Genomic DNA, 21,158 nt, shown 5'->3' with positions numbered 1-21,158 from the left:
GACAGTATTTTCTTTGGGCGGTGGTAGGACAGAGGCTTTTAAAAAAAAATCTCTGTTAGACTTTTTTGTGTTATCTTTTTATTTTCCTTTTCTGTTTATTCCTTTCTATTATATATTATTTTATTACATATTATTTATTCAATAAAGGTATATACTGCTTTGAAAAAAGCACAGTAAATGAATGCCTTGCTGGTTTCTCGATCGACTCATCAGTTCTCTTGGGTCTGAACCACGCCGTTTCTTCGCAAAACGGAGCTGTTGACGTGGAGAACTAGGGCGCGGAGGCCGGTGTCTCCAGGGAGTCTAGACATGCTGAGCGATCTGACTTCAAGGCCGCACAGACTTCAAAAGAGATGATGATACCTAACCCCTAACGCTTACCTGACACACTCATTACACGCTAGCACATCGGAGCACGCGGTAGGGAGGAGGCAAGTGCTTTCACGTCACAGAGACAGGCAGGATCTCCTCGGTTTCCTCATCTGCAAAGCAGGGACAATAACGCCCTGTAGGAATGTTGGCAGATCAGAGAGCGTAACGTAGGCAGAGCTCCCCGCACGCACGCGCAGTGTGCTAGTAGGTAGCATTATTGCCCTATGTCCAGACCGACTATAACAAAAGCTGAATTAAGCAACAGGGTAACAAGCAAGGAACATTTTATTGCGTATGCATAGTCTCCAAAATAACACAAAAAAACAGAACCCACAAACAGGAGCAAAGGACAAAGTTTTCTAACTCTCTGGGACACACAGGGCACCATGTCTTATAGAAACGTAGCTAGTACAAGACAAAATGTACTAATCAACATTGCCCTTTGCTTCCCCAGTCAAAAAGGCTATAGAGTAAAACACTTTAAATTGTATTCTAATATAAATCTGTTGCACAATTAAACCTCAATTTACTCAAAGAGTTACTGTATAGTAAACTACAGAAAATAGAGTAGGCATTCAAATAATCTGCTCACAATTAACAATTAAGCAATAGACACTCGAATAAATACAGCATGTATTACTTATTTGTTAAACCTCACGCTGATAATGAGCAGATGCTTTATCGTTAATAGTAACTGGTTCCTTACATTTTAGGAGACACCAGATCCAGTAACGGAAGTAGAAAGTAATTTAATGAAAACTCATTTTAGAAAATATTTCCTTGGGTCTGAGTCACTATGGTATTTATTACATATTCAGGCCAGTTTCAACAGTTTAAAAATGTAGGTACTAGCAAACTGAATTCTTTAGGGACAGAACCAAGTGACGCATTCGAGAGCACTATTTTTTGTTTACGTCCTCCAGGCAGCAGGACAGAAGCAGGACATAGTAAACAGAGATTTACAGCGTACTGAATAACGTTTCCGGCTAATGCTACGCCGGTGTTTCTATCATTTGCGTTCAACAGGGCAATTTTAGAACACATCTAGAATGAAGAATTGACATTTCCTTATCACTTACATAACTAGATCTAAACGTGAGGATTTTCTCTAACATTCTGTACTTTTGAATCCCATTTGTAGAAATTAGCGTGAGTATTCAGGAATGGAAAAACCATAAACTGTTACTTGAAGAACTATTTTAAATGACCTGTTTAAGAGCAACGCAGTCAAAATAAGGCAATAACTAGAAGTCTAGCGGTATTTTCCTTATGTGCCCAGTCAGCAGAATTGAGAAAATAATTTTTGCCCACCTCTATAAAAATATTACCCCATTTGCTCCCTAGTAAGTAGTAGAGACGAGACAAGCCTGCCATGTGTGTTTTTAAAAAGGAAAGTGATTAACAGACTCTGATGGAGACAGAAGTCAATCGAAACATTCCTTCCTTTTCTGGATACCCCTCTCTAGTTCTTTGTTATATATGCCTTTCCTCCTTGGCGTATATTAGCTTAACCCCTTAGCAGGTGCTCTCACAACCTTATATTCTCTATAGAACACTGGGTTTTCCATTAAGAATTTTTTACAGTTAAAAAAAAAAAAAAAGGCTGAAAGCTATGGTGTGATATTGTGCTGTCTACCATGGACACGATAAAACCACATTGGACAGAAGTTAAAGGCAAACAGAACCACAGTTCAGTACTCTTTAACACGGCCAGAAACAGATCATATCCTATTTTCCTTTCAGGACTTCATGAAATCCCCAGGATAGCACCTTTGTATGAGCTGGACCATTAACTGAACGAAATCTAACCTTCAATGCTGCCCTTTAAGATCCCACCACTCAAGCTTTCTTCCAGGCTGTGTATCATATGTTTTGGAAAGAGCTTAAGAAATGTTATTAAAGGTCATATAACACAAAAATTATAAGGAGCAACAAAATCCTTCAGTAGTATTTCTGAAGGCAAGTCAATTTTTAATGCAGATCATTCTAGATCATTCTAGAATCCTTTCCTTATTATTTGCGTCACTTGGCCATTAAGATATCTTAGTTTAACTGCCTGCCTTAAACATTATAGTCCCTCTCAGCCGTTGTGAAAAAACAGATTTAGTCCCTTCATGGTATGGCTCAGAACAACCACGCTGTCTTGATATGATCCCAACACAGTGACGCAGTAGTTTCTATCAGTATCCACCAGTAAGACTAACAAAAACACTGTTGCTCTCTACTTTAAAATCTGTCTTTCAGAAAAGTAGGCCTCTCTCCACTCGCACAGACCTGAACAGGTACGTGTACTACTGTAAAAACAAACAGTCCAAGAAATAAATACTGGAATATTAAAAGACAGGCTCCCCCTTCCCCACCTCTTCCCCACCTCTTCCCCATCCTGGTACTAAGTGGCCACAAACTTTTAAAATGCCATTTGACACGAGAGAATTCGCTGGTTGTTATGAACGTGATTTACAAGGTAGGAATGACTGTGCAGGACCTGGTGAACAATTGCTGCTCTGGGTTGCCCATTCCCTTCTATGAAATATTAACAGTATTCCTCACAGCAAAGAGTCAACACAGTTTAAAAAGCTCTGGAGTTCTTTTCTGCGGTGTATATCAAATTGCCACAATATCACAGGGGCTCATCTTGGAACTACAAACCGAACGCATGTGTCTTTTCGGAGGACTGCGCCGTTCCGTGGAACAGAACGATCGCTTCCCTTCGCAGTCATGCTGGTAGCTGGGTGGGTTTTCCATTTTCCATTGGTCGTTTCTGACTGTAGTCAGGGAGTCAGGCGGCTCGTGTGACTCCCACTGTTAACAGCACCATAAATACGTTTTGTCCTCAGAGCACGTCTGGGGGAAAGGGAAGAAGGTGGGCTGCCCGGGTTAATCTAGAAATTTTACAGCTCGCTTAGTAACAACCGTGAAGGTTGGCCGCGGCATACGGTCTGGGAAGAGGAAGCAACGAATGTGCCAAACACCGAGGGCAGATAACGGCCCTACCTGCCCAGAACAGGGATCCTTCAGAAGTCTGTCCATAACTAAGTGCACAGGATCCTCCCACGCAGACAGTAAGGAAGGAGGGGCCCTCTGGGCTCTTGAGTTCCTGCTGCGCCCCTCAAGACGGAGAGAGCATGTTCTCCTCCCCCTGCTCCCTGCTCTGACGACAGAGCCACCGAAGCCGACAGAGCCACCGAAGCCCGCGGAGGGCCCGCGAGCCTGACGGAAGGGGGCTTGCACCCGGAACTGCTTTAACAAAGCTCTAAGCATTGGCGCTCTTTTGTTCAATAGTTTTTCCTCTGAAACTCGCATTTGCCCGGTCGCTCCTTCAGCACACACGAGCTCCCTGTTCACGAGGGAGCCTTACCGAGGTCACTTCGTCCCCACAGGTCGTGCCACAAGTGCCCCCAAACACAGGTGACATGTTTTTCTTTTTTAAAAAAATGTTGCTTTGTCGTTTTGGCGGCTACTGGCCATTCCCGTGACGGGGACGGTGGCGCCATGGGGAAAGGCTGCATTTGGTGAAGGGCGCCTCTGGGAAGGTGCAGGCCTCGCCCGGCTCCCGGATCAACACGGAGAAAACCCAGTTGCCAGACTGCAGCCCACCACAGGCGTCATGTCCCAAATCTGCAAGAGAGAGAAGACGCCAGCGAGGCAGCACTCGTCACGGGCTCCCGAAGCAGAGCTCACACTGCAAACGGCTGTTAAACTGGGAAAGGGGTCAAAGGAACTCACTCTCTCGTTCTTCTGCTATGAAACCTTCTCAAGATCTACAGTGACAAAAGCACACAAACCGTTCACTAAGATGTGAAAAAAGCTTGTAAGCGCTCTCCTGTCACCTGAAGATTCCATCACAATGTTTGCTAGACATTTATTTTCATTTTTAATAAAAAGCCGACTGGGGAAAGCCCCTATTTTGAAGAATTAAGAGATAAAGCGTGTCATGATTTCACAACTCCAGAGCGGCACTGAGTCTAAAACGCTAGCTTTTAGTATCTGTGTTACCGACCGAGGGATCGTAAGAAACAACGTGTGGTTATTTCTTACAAGTAGGAAACCTTCTGTCCAGGATCCCAGGACCACCAGCAAGGGAAGGACGACCGGCGGCAGGGGTCGGCTAAGGGGTCGGCTAAGGCGCAGACGAGCTACGAGGCAGGAACCCTGGGCAGATGGCCACACTGGGTGCCAGGCCCCACCAGCTACCCCGAGGACGGATGTGGTACAGGGAAACACCACCGGAAGGAGCCACCACCAAGGGCCTGGGGACTCACAAACACGCGACTTGTTATTCAGGGTTTTCAACCGGCTGCAGGTAGCATGGCTGCTTGTAAAAAGGGAAGGCGAGCCGGCCGACCAGAAATGGGACGGACTAGAAGTCTTCCGTCCACGGCACGACCACGGAGCCATGTGCACGCACACGCTCGTCGGGACAACCAGGCAGGTTACCTTTACGATGCGGTCGGTCCCACAGGTCACCATCAGTCCCCTGGCAACGTCCATGGACATGTGGGTAATGTTATGCTTTCCTTCATGGAAGGTTGCTAGAGAAGTCCGACTGACCAAGAGAAAAGAGACCACTGAAAGCTCAGCTGTTTCTAGAGCTAAGGAAAGAGTCTTCTTAGCAACATAAAGGAAACACAATGATAGTGTCCACATTTGTTCCTCAAAATGTGCCTACAGTGAAGTTTATAATTAAAGGATGACAGAAGGCACGATCAGCTGCAAGACTGTTCTATAGAAGGTTTGGCAGAACTCCCCAGATAATGGATATGTATTGTTTTAGTGGGAAGGCTTATATATTCCTAGGCACTAAAAAAGCACTTTTAATAACGGCAGAGGAACTAGGGGCACCTCGGTTGGGCGTCTGACTTCAGCTCAGGTCAGGATCTCACGGTGCGTGGGTTCAAGCCCCGCGTGGGGCTCTGTGCCGACCGCTCGGAGCCTGGAGCCTGCTTTGGACTCTGTGTCTCCCTCCCTCTTTGCCCCTCCCCCACTCACGCTCTGTCGTCATCTCTCAAAAATGAATATACGTTAAAATTTGTTGTTATTTTTTAAATAACGCAGAGGGACTACACTGCATGAGATCCTGTCCTGTGGGTAAGACCCTGGCAGGGAGGCTGCAGGGGTCGAAGCTTCTCTGCAACTGGGAGCAGCCCTCGGGCGCTGGCTCTCACTCTGCCCCTGTGCCCGCAGCCTCAGTCTCCTCGGGAACGAACTGACCCCAGCAATGCTGCACTCGCCTTTCAACTTGGGGCTCTGCCACGGTTTGCCAGTCTAGAACTTTCTAAGACGATTCAAAGGTAAGGGAAAGAAGATTAAATTTCCAAGCACAGGAGAGCAAAGCTTGCAGCACGGGATGGACCGGCTCAGCCACCGCATCAGTGCGCGCGTGGCCTTGACCCTGCGCACCGCCCTGCGTGGTGCGGGGACTCGAGAACGTCCCTCTGCTCAACTGCTCAACTCCCACGGTGTTTGGGAGAAATCTGCCTAGGGTCGTAGGGCGAGGGCCGACGGGCTTCCTCAGAAACTCTTCACGGAGCTGGGAAGGGGCGAACATCTCTCAGGCTGCTTCCCCCTGCAGGTGCACAGTAAGACAGAGACACGCGAACACTCACTCCTCGTCTTTGATGGAGTCGTAGCAGGAATCGCACACGCGGACTTGGAACTCGAAGCCCATGACGGGGTAGCTGGAGCGCTTGCTGCTGCACTTGCCGCAGACAGCCTGCCCGCACTTCCTGCAGTGATGCTTGGGGCGGGGTGGGGGGGGGGGGACCGGGAGGAGGAAAAGGAGGAGGTTAACGTTTGCTTCCGCTTCGGGGCTCCCGGTTTCCCTTCGGGGGAGGGGGATGGGAGCGGGGTAGACGGGCCAATCTCAACACTTGTCAAGGAATTCCAAATCTCCTTGCTTTACTGGTCAAATACAGCTTTCGCCTCAGTCATATCATCTGTCTGGATGTCAACAAACGACATTACTAAAACCAACTTCGAGTTCGTTTAGGAGCTTAAACGACTAGAGGTTTCAGAGGAAAAACAAAATCTACTCCTACGTCAGTCAGAGAAAAGCTTTCAAATAAGGTAACGTGCCCTCATTAAGAAATAAATATCCATAATCATATGTTTTACTACTTCTTTTAATCTTCCAAACTGTGATTCTGGAAATAAGGCTCGAGAACATTCAAAACAGACCAGTTATTATTAACTTCGACATACTCTCTTCCTACTAAAAGCTTAGTGACCTGTACCTTTCCTCTCTCCATTCATAAGATGGAAATTAATGTCTTCACGTTTCCTGTAGAAGGAGGGGTTATCTATCTCCCCCATCAGTTACAACACACTAGTTACCACCAGACACTTGTTGTAGGAAACAGGCCAAAGATGGAATTCAGATTCCATTTCAAAGCATCAGAATGTTATCCAAGTGCTAAGATCACCCCTGTGTTACCTGCCAGTCTCATAATAGACCTTGCGGCAGCGTAGTTTTCTAAGTAAAATTAAAGAAAGTTCATTAATACACACAAACTTCAGGCCAATCCCTCATAGAGGTGCAAAGAAATAAAATCGGCATTCTTTTTTACTTACCTGCACAAATTCATATTCAATCTTAGTGCACTACCTTCGAGGTTGCTGTAGAAATATGGTTTTTTTGGTAGAACTTTAGAATTACATGAATACTCAGTGATAAGAGCATCTTTGAAAGCTATAGGCTATTCAGGACATGTTTCTTTAATTAGAAAAAAAAAAAAAGTACCAGAAACATGTTTAGTAAAAATGTTCCGGGTATACTTATATGGGACAATTTATGACTAATTTAAATTCCTAGTGTCAGAGTATTCCAATGAGGGCCAAACTGTCACATGTCTTTAACAAACCGCAGAAGCATAAGGCTTCCAGTCATATGACCTGCTTCATTCTAATTCTGTGCGTGGCTCGCATGGGATGCTGACGTAACAAGCAATTCTCCTAGACTGAAGGATCTCTCGTGTAGCTACAAGTAGGCACTCAGTGTTTTCTTGTGCATTCCTGATTTTCCAACGCAGGATAAAGCGACAGCACAGCTGGCCCCAGGAAAGGTCCCACTCGCTGTGAGTTACACAGAGACCGTGATATCAAAAACACAGGGGTTCGCAGCGTTTACAGGAAGAAGCAGGATTCCAAACAAAATGACTGACTAATACCACAAATAACAAGATGCACGATTAACCTAGCGACATCTCAACGTTGGCTACTCACCTGTCTCAACCCCAGCGTCTTTGTGTCCCACATCTGTTTTATGTTCCAGAAAAAGGGCTGCTCGCATTTCTGACAAGAATCACTCTCTAACCACTGAGGAGCCTGGGGGAGGAGAAAGTCAAAGCCACCATTAGAGCATCTCCATGTTGACTAGGATTTCTCAGGTTACTGATACAACAGTTCTAGACCTTGCTGGTGCTGGCCAACAAGGAATTTAAAAAAAATTCCTCAATACATCATAGCGGTTGCCATATTCAATACTACCTGTGTTCAGTAATCTTTATCATCTTGGCAATGTTTACAGGACTGTCCGGTTTTTAATCTGTAGACAGGAAGGGGTAATTCAGTTTTCACTGGGAACTCCTAAGGGATGTCTTCGTAGATTTCTGTGCCAGAGTTGCTGAATATCGAAATCCGGTTGAGTGAAAACCCACTTCTTACAGAATCTGGGGGATGACCACCTGGGAAGTCTTGTGGGGTCACATCTCCCGGGGGCAGCTCCTGTCAGGCAGATTTGCCAGCCGGCCCCTCCGGCTCCCGTGAGCGGCTACCCTCCCGCGGGCACACGCACCGTCGGCACACCTCCACCCCAGCACCGTGCTCTCTGGACTGTAATCCTATATGCACGTCTCGTTTCTCCCCACGAGCCTGTCATTCACTGCTCTTACTCGTCCTGATGTATGGACAGCCTGTCCCAGAGCAGGTCCCCAATGAATTGTTATTAAAACGGGACGATTAACAGTCTTGATGTCACTTGAACCAGAACTTAGAAAGTACTGCTCTAGACAAACCATTAGATTGCACCCGATTACAAGATGAAACTGTTAAAAGCCATTTATGAACCTCAATCACTTGTCATTACATATGTGCGATATAAAGAGGAGAGAACACGAATTTCTGTCAGGCCAAAGACTGCGAAGAAATGATTCTTTCTTGATCTTGAAAGTGCACACTCCAGAAAAATACACCTGGTGAGAGGAGACCATGACGGGAGAACGGCGGCCAACGCATTGCACCGGCCCCACCGACCCTTCTAAAACCGTCAGTAAGACGGAGAGCCTCCAAGATTGAAGCCGGGACTTCTGGGGGCTAAGAACAAGTGCCTCTGCGTCCTTCTTTTGCTTCCTATTGCTTCAGGACTTTGGGCTTTCCTGTTTCTTACTTTAGATACGTCGCGAGAAACAACTTCTGCAAAGGACTTTCTGGGGGATGGGGAGCACCACAAATAGCACGAAGTGGGCTCGGACAGAAGAGAGGTTTCTCTGGATAACCGGAGAAATACTGGAAAGAAGGGAAGGCGAAGAAAAGGGTGACAAGAGACGTGCACCCACGTGGGAAGGAGGACGGCCTTGCTACAGAATTACCTCTTCCGCTTCTGTGATCAACAGAAGTGGGGGGGGTGGGGGTGGGTATGGTGGCTGGGGAAGACTGCTCGGGAACAAGGCCCCTGAGGGAGGACACGGCAGGTCATGCCACCCACGGCATGGCGATGTCTGTCCGCGGGGAGGGGAAGCAGGTGCCGCTGGCTGGGCTCGGGTCCGGGACGCACGCGGCACCACACACCCGTGGAAGAAAGCTCAGGGTGTCTTGACAGCAGCAATATCCAATATCCCAGCAGGAGCACCCGCCTCGTGAGGTGGGGGAGGGGGGCGAGTCCACGCGTGGGAAGCGTGTGCATGGGGCCTGGCGTCCCAAGTGCCCCAGGAGTCCGGGCGGGGCACCAAGTATTTCTTGTGCCTGACGCCACCTGATTTTCAACACAACCCGAGGAGACACGCGGCAGCGACACCCCCACGGTGCGAGCAAAGAGACCGTGGCTCTGGCGGCAAAGCGGCCGTAGGGGACTAGTGCGTAGCCGGCCGTCTAGGAGACCCTAGCTCGCCCGCCGCACTCGACACAGCATCCCCGAATGGGTCTTCTCTCTTTGAACGTGAGGCTCTCCGCACGTGGTTCTGGGGCGTGGCCACACTCCAGCCGAGCCCTTACCCTCAGGAACACACAATTCCGTCTAGGGGCTTAGGAAAGAACATTCCTTGACTGAGCTGGGGTGGGGAGAGGGGCTCCAGGGAAGAAAGGTACGCTTTCCGCAACTTCAGATGACACACAAAAGACAACATCAGAAGTAAACAGGCTTTCTGGAGCGTTTTGTTGTAAGAAGCACCCGCAACTTTCTTTCTTTTAATAGGATACAGTGCTATGCTCCAAGCTATCAGGAACCATCCTGTTCTGTGCTTATTCTCTAAAGGGAATTTTTTTTTTCTTTCCTGAGAAGAGCAGAAGAGAACGCCAATCAAGCACTGTTTCGCTCTTCCTTACATACTGTCCCATCTGCCTGTGCCGCACAAAAGGGGCGACGTAACGAGAATAATCCCCCGCACAGCTATTACCAACTGTTGCAATAATCTGCATGGTACTAATGTGCACCATATTGAACATCCCGCCATCTACTAGTTTAAAATAAGGTTCTCTCTTGAAGTGGGTTCATTCTAATTATTACTTACTCATTTATATTGCAGGTCAACTTCCAAAAAGGAGCCCCGCTAATTATGAGCTAGCAAGGGGGCAAATCTGCTTTCAGCCTGCCCCAATCAGTATTTCCCAGTGACTCAGTGAGAAATTCCGAGCAGCGTGGGGCTAGAGAATCTGGGACTAATTCTGTGTGCCCTTGCCTAAGGAAGACCTATAAATTGTACAAACCCTAACTCCTGGGCCAGAACCTTCTGTATCTGTGGGCTGTTTCCCTTTGCACTATACTCAGCTGGTTTAAAATAAAAAAAAAAAAAAAAAAAAAAAAAAAGAGAGAGAGACAGAGACAGAGACACTACTAAAAACAATGCATCTTTTTGACCCAATTTGCTTCCCCACCAACACTGTCACCTACTGAGAGAGAGAAGCTTGCAGAGCGTGACGTGGAACCCGCCAGCACGCATGTGATCGGGGGGAATCTTCCACAAATGACTGAAAAGAGACGCGCCTACAAAGGAAGCATCCTGGGCGATGTGTTTTCTTTCCCTAGACGTACAAATGAACTCCACGATCGTGTACCCTTGAAGGGGGCAATCCTGCTTTTATTTTGTTAACTACTTTTTTCTAAAAGAATTTGCCAAGGATGAGAATAGTGGACTGAAATCCAAGCGGGTGAGCTCTTAGAAGACGCTCCAACAGCACTGGCCCCAGGCGTCGCCCTCTCACGCGACCCCGGGAACACGGCCTCCGAGCGGTCTGTGTGCTCAGAATAAGACTGAAATACAACGGGCCAAGAGTCCGGGAAATTGAGCAGTATTCTAGGTGTTTGCTCTTGATGCCTGCGAGAGCAGCTACTGGAAAACACAGTTAAAATAAATCTTTGCAAGGAAAACTGTATGTAATATTACGCCAACGTGATAGATAATTAATAACAAGTCAGCTTAAGCCTTACCAAAATATTTTGCTGACTCTTAAGATTTTCTGTTTGGTCTCACAAGTTTACTAAAAAAGGTGACAATCACTACTTCACGTTACGAACTTCGTTTTATTATTTACGGGGGTAGTCTGTTTCCTTCAGGAGATTACAAGCTTCTTGCAGGCAAGAAGACATCGAGAGCATGGCAGCCGTGAAGTCTGGAAATGAGTCACGTCGTGACTGTTTTTTTAATAAACTGAACCCCCCGGGTTACGTCTTCTGTGGCACGTGTGGTACAAGTCACGCGCAGAATCTGGTGGGACGGTGGCATCCCAACCAACAGGGCCCAGCACGCGGGCCTCCGCGCTGGATACAGGACAGCGCCCTGAGCAAACCACGTGACCTCACACCACGCAGTAGGCAGTGCCACGCAGGAGCGGCAAGCCCTTGTTTCCAGGCATCGGAGCCACCCTCGAGGGGCTCAGTAAATGTTTCTGAAGTTGAAACGGAGTCCTCGGTCCCTCAACTCTAAAATCTTCTCTTTTGAGTCAACAAAAAGTCAGCTCTTCTGCTACTTACATCCCAGGTTGGAAAAGACAGGTAATACCCACGCTGGCAGACGTGAGAATGGAAATCCTGCCTGGAAGTCATCTGACAACATCCATAAAAAGCATGGAGAACGTACACATCTCCTGTCCCGCAGGGTCTACTTTCAGAAATTTGTCTGAAAGAAATAGCTGAACAATCATACAATGACGAGGTCATGAATGCTCACTGCAGCATTGTTTAAAATAGAAAAAAAAAAGACAGAGGTGCCCACAGGTGAGAGGACAGACTGGCGGTTGCCAGAGGAGGTGGTGGAGGGAGGGTGCGACGGGTGACGGGGGTCAAAAGGTACCGACTTCCAGGTTGTCAAAGAAGCAAGTCCTGGGGGCGTGAGGTACAGCCAGGAGGCTGAAACCGCGCTGGGTACTTCGAAGTCACTGACAGGGTGACTCGCGAAAGTTCTCATCACAAGAAACAAAGATTTGCAAGTGCGGTGGCGGATGCTAACCGGACTCACTGCGGTGATCGTTCCCGGTATGTGCGAATGCCCAATCACTACACTGTACCCCTGAAGCTAATACAGTGATATACATTGACTATTTCTCAGTTAAAAAAAAAAAAAAGAAAGAAAAAGACAGCGAGTTTGTTTAGACAATCAGAGTATCCGTCCAAAGAACCAGAAGCGGCTTTACAAGGTGTCACCGGATGACTCTACTTCACGGAAGAGTGGACAGACAGAGAAACGACGACACTCCTCTAAACGAGGCCCCACAACTCGTTAGCCGCGCAAACCAATCAGAACTCAGGTCTGCTGAAAAGAACACTACGTGGACACCACCCGGTAGAAAATAAAAGCAGAGAACAGTGACATACTTCCCAGGGAGACGAAAAGCACCTTGCTGCATCCCTCTCCCAGCATCCGCTGACAGGGACGCTGTGGGGCCCACTTCGCGCCCAGCGGCACCGGGGACCGTCTCCAGGCTGAAAACAGCCTTCGTGCAGTCTGCGGGCAGTGCCGGTCGCCGTGGAAGCCCTCTAACGGGCAGGGGTGCAGTGCCAAGTGACACCCTGGAGCCCGTCAGGCGACAACCAACGAGCACGAGGGCGCAGAGCAGGGCTGTCCTAGTCGGCACTGACAGCCGGCAGGGTGGGAACCCAAGAAGCCAGGTTGTGGGGGGGCCCCTCCACACCAGCCTCGTCTTGCTCGTTCCCTTACCTCCTCTCTGCTAACGTCCATGTTCCACACTGCGATTCCGCCATCCGACGAACAGGAGACGAGCTGCCTTGTGAGCTGAAGGTAACACAGGGACTGCACCCTGTCACTGCAAACAACACACATCGGTCACTTGTCTCGACGTGGAAAAACACAGGCTCAAATCTCGCCCCTTGTTGGAACCAGCAACCGGCATTCTGCCACTTTCAGGTGCGGTAATGTGGCCTCTGGCATACACTTTAGTCAGATGATGTGTAATGACTCTGTAACTTACTATACGGCATCAGAGTTTCTACGAAAGAAACACTACTTTCAAATCAGTCATTCAGCATCGCAGGCCACAGAGAAGACGATGGCTACAGCCCTCTGGGCCAATCCCTGTGGTCCATTCCTTTTCGGGTACGCAAGATTCACCTACTTGTTCATAACGAAGAGCAAGGAGGGGTGACGCCCTTACTGGAACGCAACCCGGAAACAATCTCCTGATCTACAGACTTGTGTGAAGGATCGTTCCTCGGCTACTTTGCAACCTGACTCTGCTTACAGTGGACAGCAACAGCCTACCCAAGAGCGAGGAAAGGAAAGGCCAATGTCCTCTTCCTCTGAACACTAGAAGGCAAGAACCTGAGTAATGCGACATCATGGCTCAGGTGACAGGGCCTGTGTCAAACCACACCCGCACATTACTTTTCAGAATAACCAAACCGGTTAGGCATCCAGTTCCAGACTGGCTTAGCATGGCATTCCGTGCAAGCTTCCCCGGCCAAAGTTCTCACCCGCAGTCCTTAACCCACCTGTGCCCTAAGCAGATATTTCAAGAGGATGACTCCTTGGGACAGACAGGTGGCAAGTGCTCTTTGGACAAAGAAGGAAGAAGACTCTGGGCTCTTTTTTTTTGGGGGGGGGGGGGGGCGTCTATAATACCAGACACGCAGGGCTAACAGAAAAGCAGTCCAAGTTAAAAGTGGACAGAGTGAGCCCCAGCATATGGCTGCCTTCACAGATGGGAGTTTGGAAAACAGAGTATCAGAATACTAATACTGCCCCGCCTCCCCCACACTCAGATTCTTTCCCCACCCCCACCAACAGTCACGCACTGGTGGCCCTGCAGCAGCAGTGTGCGGCCTTTCCTGCCTCCGATGTCCCACATGATGATGCTGTTGTCAGAGGCTCCCGAGAAGAGTAACCGCTGAATAGGGTCCCACCAGAGGCAGGCGATGCTACCTACGGTGAGAAAGAGGAGAGGTTAAGTACAGCCCTTCACCTGCGCATACACGCTCAACAGCCAGACCGAACCAGGCCCGGCTGAGCCCCTGAGTAAAACTGTATCTTTGTTGTGCGAAAGGGCCTTCAACACTTTATCACGAGTCACGGAGAAGACACGGCACACCTATCACCCAGAGTTATGAGACAGTGATCTGCAGGTGGACATCAAACCACTTTGAACACAAAGATGTTTAAGGAATTTTTCTTCGTTCTGTACCAAAAAAAAAAAAAAAAAAAAAAAAAAAAAAAAAAAAAAGATACATATTTATGAAGGGTTAGTTCAGAAAAAGCTTTTGAGGGGAAAAAATAAAAGCGGACAATATTCAATGACAAGAGACAGTGAAGATTACTGTGGTCAACTTAGGGAAGATAAATATCTAGATTATTCCAGGTTGCCGGGGCCTTGCAGGTGTCTTACCTCAAGATGCATATGTGTAAGGAAATTAAGTTAAGGGTCTCAGAAAATAAAATGGTCTGCACACAATTATGCCTTCTATCTTGGCTAAACTTGACAAATTTGATACCCTTGAGAAATCTTTCTACAGTTTTCTCTTTCAACAGATTTCTCTCTCGGTGGTTCTATTGATCACTGCTTGCCTAGAAAAAGTTGTCAATAAACTTAATAAAACCGAGCCAGTCACCCAAGTTAACACTTCTGGCAGGTGTAGAGAAAACCGATGAAGTCACATTCAAAAGCAAACAACGGAAGCTAGTTTCTCACAGAGACTTAGCATAAGGGAAAAAAAGAAGCGTTCTGCAAAACTGGCTTCAGGGAACAACTGTGCATAACTCCTGACCCTATTTAATGCTGTGCCCTGTACACTTCACTGGAGGCCTGACAGCAGATAAACATGGTCCTTCGCTATAAACACTACTAAGCAGTCCCCAGAACCCTGTCTGTCCTTAGCAACCCAGAGAACACTCAGGAGCCTGGGGACCATGAGACCATTAGTCATAAACACAAGTGGTTTCCTTAGGGGCTGTGCCTTCCTGCCCGAATACGTTCTAACTTACTTACCCCCCTTTGCTCTACAAGATCCCCGATCTGACAGACTCGTTTTCACTCAAATAGATTCGCTAGAAAGCACAGAGTATAGAGTGTATTGAATGTAGGATACCTAAAACACTATTTTCATAAGTAAGTTCATCATTAGTTCTTTCAACAAATCCCCCATTCTTCCATCGAAACCAGACGGTGCTCAAGTGTCTAATTTGTTACCCAAAATGGCCAAGTGAGTTTTAGAACTCTTCCTAGAGCCTGACCAACTCACCGCACTGGAGAAATGATAAAATCCCACCCATTCTTTCCCCTCCGTCGCTAACCAAGCAGAAGCAGAACAGCCCAGACATCTCTCCTAATTGTATTGTCTACCAGCTCTTGTTCAGTGTCCTAGAAACTGACAAAAAAAAAAAAAAATACAACATTCTTCCAAAGGTCTTACCATTTGTAAGAATTTTAAAAGATCTTCTGAAAATAATTTAATTTAAAAAGACAAACAAAATAGACAGTATTATCCACATGAACCATCTGGACAGGGTTTTGACGACACGGAACCCAGCCCAAGAGCCTACTTACAGTTAGCCTTCACTCTTTTAGATCTATATCCCCCATCTGGTTAATCAAACCGGAACCGACAGGTCATAGGAGCTGATCATTCATGAAGCCCCAGGGCCGAGAACTAAATCCGGATGCCCAGATTAGGTGAAGAACCCGTGGGTGATCACACAGCCTACCTTCATGTCCTTTGAGGGTTGTAATAACTGAACAGGAGTTCTGTTCAAGCTTCAGCAGGGTGATCTGCCCAGAGTAATCGCCAACAAAAGCATACTGAGTATCGTAATCATATCTGTGGAGAAGCAGTCAAGGATATATAACACAATCCATCCGAAAGTTGTAAAATTGAAAAATGTGCCCTTTAAGGAAGTAAGCACAAGCCTAAAACTATGAGACAAAGAAATACCCAACTGAAATTCGGGCAACACATATTTAAAAAAAAAAAAAAAAAAAAAGGCTTTTCAAGGCGGAATTCTTGGGAAAATACTCATTCATTTGACAAGAATTCACTGAGTACCTGTTACTATTCCAGCCAATACTCTAGGGTATTGGAAAAAAAAAAGGTAAGAGCTGACAGAGAAGACAGACATGAAAACAGGTAGTCATAATCAAACTGTAATTAAGTACAAAAAGGAAAACACTCAATAATGAAAACAGCAAGAAAGAACTGGAACAAAATGGCTATTTATGAAATATCTCTGGAAATAATGCAAAACTGGTAGCAAATACAGACGCGAACCCATCTTTCTTTTGGCCTGGATGAGACAGCTTGAGGTGCAGAGGATGACTCATTTTAAGTTGCCGTGGAGAGTTTTAATCATCCAAAATGCAGTTATTTGAACAGCAGTAAATTTAAATTTTAAAAATACACGAACCATTGACAGCAACTCACTACTTTCTCGGTCACTTAATGGCCATAGAAACTGGTGGCCGAGCAGCCGTTTAAAACACATCAGGCTGTCCATTGCTTCAGTGCCAAAACACAGGTCAAGAAGAACACCACAGCCTGGGCTGTGCCTTTGTGCTTCTGCACCATTTTCTCTCAATCCATATGAGAAGCCTACCCATGACAGAAACACTTCCTTAGCACAGGACGAATCAAAGTATTTTTCCCTTATCTGAATCTCAAATGTATGGTACTGCTTTGAATGCTTATTTTAAAGACCTCATGCTGTGCATTCATTTGTAGCAAACATTTTTCATAAAGGCTTTCCGTGGAAAAAAGGGATTTACCGCGCCAGACATCCAACTCTGGAAAAGGAACTACTCTGGGGGTATTCGCCTGTTGACAGCCTTGAGCGCACCGTCCCTGAGATACACCGCTGCCACGGGTCGCCTTTAAGGGCAAATTCTACAGGAAACAAGTTCCAGACAGTAGTAGAAAACTGTGAAAGCAGCAATTTGTTAGCGTTCTGAGGACCCTAAGGCATCTCTGAGAATATTAAATGGATTATGAACCCCCTCCACATACACGCCGAGCAACTATAAAACTCCTTTAAGTCCATTTATGAACTCCAGGGTCACAAATCCTTATTATATTCTTTCAGAGTCTGCAAATGATCGAATAAAAGATCGACCCCCTTTTTGTTTTTCTTTATTCAACAAAAAGGTCTTTATTCTCACCTTGAAATGCAAAGGAATGAGGGGGTGAGGGGGGTTGATTAAGGAGGTTTAGGTTTCCAAGGTTTTGTATTAAAAACAGACAGTACTTCCCGGCAGAGAACGGCAATTCATCTGATAATGATTTTTAGTAAACCAACCAACTCTATACCAAAGAAACGCGGACACAGAACTTCTTGGATTTTATGTGAAGTACGCAGGAATCGCTCAATCCCTGGATCTCAACCGCCAATTCACGATCAGATTCGAAAGGAACGGCCGCGACAAGGAGGCGCCGGGCAGGGGAAGGGCCGGCCCGCTGAAGGATACTGTAAACACGAAGCCCAAGAAGTGAAGAAGTGCCTCCCGAGCATGTTCCCGCTGCGGGTGCACATCCAGCTGACGCACTTGTCGTGGCCGGTGCTGATCACCCACTCGGCAGCCACGCTGAAGATAATCGCAGACACTCGGTTCTGATGAGCTGCGGGAACACAAAGGGAAGTCTGCGCCCTTCACGAAGAAACGTGACCTTCCGAATCCCAACGGAGGCGCGCGCCTTCTCGAGCCGGCTGGCCTGGGGGCTCACGGTCTCAATTACCCTACCACGGAAACGCCCGGGGTTCCGCGAGCCAGCTTTCGGATGACCTTCCCAGCCCCAGCTCAGCACCACACGCTTTCTTTCCGTGGCCCAGCTGCCCTGTGTCCCTACTTGGGTGGACGATGGGAAGCACAGCTCACTGAAGACTGATGCTCAAGAGGGATTCCAACAACAGATCAAAGAACAGACTTTTTTTTTTTTTTTTTTTTTTTTGGCTGTACTCGAGAGAACAAACATTTTTCCTTTGCTATTAATTATCAGTCCCATATGGAATGCGGTAGTCTTTTCTTAAAGGAACAATTTTTTTTTTATAGTCTATCACTTTAGTACTTTGACCTTTTAGAAAACACTGACATTGTGAGCAGGAGAAGTTCAATTTTCTGAAATTAAAAAATAGTGCAAGCATTTTGATTCTGGAATATTTTCTGTTTGTCTGAAACTTTTTGTTATTTATAAAGACAAAGTGTGGAGTTCTGTATTCCAAAATAACAGCTGAGAAAAAGGAAGGCATTCTATCATGTGACCTGTCAAATACTTTCGTTTCCAGGTTGATTGCCAGCCACACTAGGGCAGTAACCTGTCTAGTCTACTTCATCTAGTATAGGACCTGGCATGCAGCAGGTGTTTAATAAATGCCCAGTCTGATGAATGAAGTTAGAGGCTGGACAGAGAAACTGTTTGACCTTGCTCTCAGCTGTACAGGCTGCTTCAAAAGAATTGAGGGACTCTTTCTCATACATTAATTCGAAAACACTACAACTCTATGAGTATATGGGCAAAATCATCAACAGACATTCATAAAAGATCACAAATGATCAACACTAAATAAAGCTTAAGTAACTTTTAAACTGAGAACTTTTTGACTATCAAACTGGCAAAAAACATTTGTAAGAGCAACGTTGTACAGATTTGATGAGCAGATACTTTCAGCTACTCGTGGGATTGTAAAAATTCACACTATTGCTGGGAAGAAGTTTATAAAAGAAATCTAGAGCATTAAAAAACTTGTTAATGTTTGAGCCAGCTACTCCATTTTTAGGCATCTGTCTTAAATAGAAGTAACCCAGGGCTAGGGGATTAGAGTCAGAATAATAGTCAAGACACACACACACATACACACACACGCACACATACCTGTGTATGTGTGTGTGCGCGTGTGAATGTTTCATACGCTTACCTATGAATATATACACTGTCATACAGGTCAGTGTGTGTTAGCGAAAAATGGAAGCACTACCCATGCTCCAAAATAGAAGAATGGGTAAATTAAATCTGATCATGCACCCAATGGAACAGTATAGAAAATTTTGAACGGGGATTAGCAGGAAAGGATGGTAAATATCTCTAAGACTTAATAGCCTCCTGTATAATTGGGGAAACACCACTAAAAAGTTCACGTGAAACCTAATTTTGATCATAAGAGGCAGTGTTCTAGTTCTGTGTGCGTCTATCTACACACATATATATGTAAGTATGTGTGTGTATCATAATTACCTGGGTAAGTCTTGATAAAGTTCATTTTATTAAAATCTTCAGAAACATGAAATTCCTAAAAGTAAACACATGCAATAAGAAAACAGTCATGGTTTTAAAAACAGGAACTTAACTTTCAAAACAAAGGAAAATCCAAACCTAGCTATGGCCAGAGGTGGGACTCAAGATTAACTCTAGAAGAATACTATGGAACTGCTTCTTTCATCAGGCTTGTCCTCAAGCCACTAGTTCTTTTGGGGACCAGACCGAATACGGAAGGTGCTGCGGACCAGCACAGTATTTTTCTGCAGTTCTCCCTCTGCGAGTGAGAGCTTTGTATTCCTTCTCCCTCCACTGAAGAGGAGGGCTTGTTAATTTTGCAGTCCCGGTTACGCTGAGCATTCCTCAAGATGACGTCCGTAAAGCAAAATTACAAAGACCCATTATGAACAGAGTTCTCAGCTACACTGAAAATATGGCATTGGGTACCTCAGCAATGTAAGGGGGAAATTACGTGTATTTCATACAGAACACGTACAAAAAAAAAAAGGAAGTGTAGAGGTTGTGGGTGGTTTGCTTTTTTAAAATACCCTGTATCTTCCTAATTTTTTATAGACAGGGCAATACTTTATAAATAGGAAAAAATAAAAGTATATACTTGTTAATGAAAAAATCAGCTTCAGCATAAAACGAAGACACAACTCTAAAGAAAAAGCACTATGAATTCTATTGATCGATGCTAAGTGATAAGTTCTTAAGACTCTAAGTAACATGGACATTGTGAATTGTTGACAAAAAGAAAAAAAAACTCACAAAGGAATACTGATCCCTTGCTCTCCATCTTGGTATTGGAAAGTACAAAAATGTACCAGTATATATTACCATATATATGTGTGTGTGTGTGTGTGTTCATATATGTACTATAATATATATTATATATCCTCAGATGTAAGATAATATATATAATATACAGTATATATGCCCAGTATAAATGTACTAGTATATATCACTGTATATATACTCATCTGTATTGGGTGGAAAATCTACAGATCATGGGCTAATGAACAGTAAACCAGATTCACATTGCCCCTTTGCACTGAAGAGCTGTGTGTTTTTTCTATGCTGTTCTATAATCTACCCCTGAACCGGGAGCCACAAGAAGGGTCCCTGGAGAAATCAATGCGCAACCACTGCCACCACTGGAGAAATTATTTGTGCTTCGTGGCTTCTGGTTACACACGTGCATGCACATTGGCACGGTATTCCTATAAAATTTTCAGGAGAGAAACGAGAACATTTGCATTTACGGCTCCGTGAGGCATTCACCGCAGCCCCAGACTGACGGGCGAGGAGCTGAGCAAGCCTGACCCTGCCCGCCGCTGAGTGAACTGCTTGGGCAGGGGGCCTGTCCTTTCCACCGGCTTCTTCCTCCCTGGCTCTTCCACACACTCGAGGCCTCTTATCTTTTCGCTTCAAAACCAAAACAAGCAAAAAAACCAACAAAACTGTTTTCAACAATCCTCCGACTTTCTTCGGCCCCTTCTCTGAGATCAGCCCACACTGGCTGCCCTCGGGCCCTCCAGCTGCTCTCTCCTGGTCGTTCTTCCACCCACCGCCCGCACGGCGCTGCCACCACTGCAGAGAAAGGGCTTTCCCTTCCTGGGATGTCCCCAGGGTCATCTTCCAGGCCTGACCTCATCCTCTCTGCTGCACCTGACAGTTACTCACCCCCATGTGAATTTCCCTGCCTCTCTGGCTTCCACGGCCACAGCGTCCTCGCTGGCTGTCCTCCGGCTCTGCCCATTCCGCCTCCGTCTCCCCCATGGGCTCCGAGCCCTCTGATTTCCCTTCCTGCTATTCCCAGGGAATGTGACCTTGGCCCTCGGCTCTTCTCAACCCACCTGTTGGAGCCGCCCAGCCACTGTTAGCAGTT

General features: G+C 46.3%; 1 protein-coding gene across 2 annotated transcripts in view; it reads right to left on the bottom strand.

Moving 5' to 3' along the window:
- Positions 1–639: 639 nt before the first annotated feature.
- WDFY1 (WD repeat and FYVE domain containing 1) overlaps positions 640–21,158 on the bottom strand; it is a 46,191-nt gene continuing 25,672 nt past the window's right edge. For both annotated transcript variants that reach the window (XM_053904386.1, XM_053904382.1), the window contains 9 exons: positions 19,247–19,301; positions 17,485–17,635; positions 15,735–15,847; positions 13,832–13,958; positions 12,738–12,843; positions 7,594–7,695; positions 5,979–6,109; positions 4,810–4,918; positions 640–3,990 (listed from right to left, as the gene is read on the bottom strand). In XM_053904386.1, coding sequence (XP_053760361.1) covers positions 3,931–3,990; positions 4,810–4,918; positions 5,979–6,109; positions 7,594–7,695; positions 12,738–12,843; positions 13,832–13,958; positions 15,735–15,847; positions 17,485–17,635; positions 19,247–19,301 — 954 coding nt within the window. In that variant the 3' untranslated portion in view covers positions 640–3,930. The remainder of the gene's footprint in view (positions 3,991–4,809; positions 4,919–5,978; positions 6,110–7,593; positions 7,696–12,737; positions 12,844–13,831; positions 13,959–15,734; positions 15,848–17,484; positions 17,636–19,246; positions 19,302–21,158) is intronic.

Source organism: Panthera pardus, unplaced genomic scaffold (assembly GCF_024362965.1).
Source record: "Panthera pardus isolate Hobbes unplaced genomic scaffold, ASM2436296v1 HiC_scaffold_10, whole genome shotgun sequence".
Taxonomy (NCBI): domain Eukaryota; kingdom Metazoa; phylum Chordata; class Mammalia; order Carnivora; family Felidae; genus Panthera; species Panthera pardus.
Note: the sequence above shows the minus strand (reverse complement) of the source record. Positions and strands in the feature narration are given on the sequence as shown.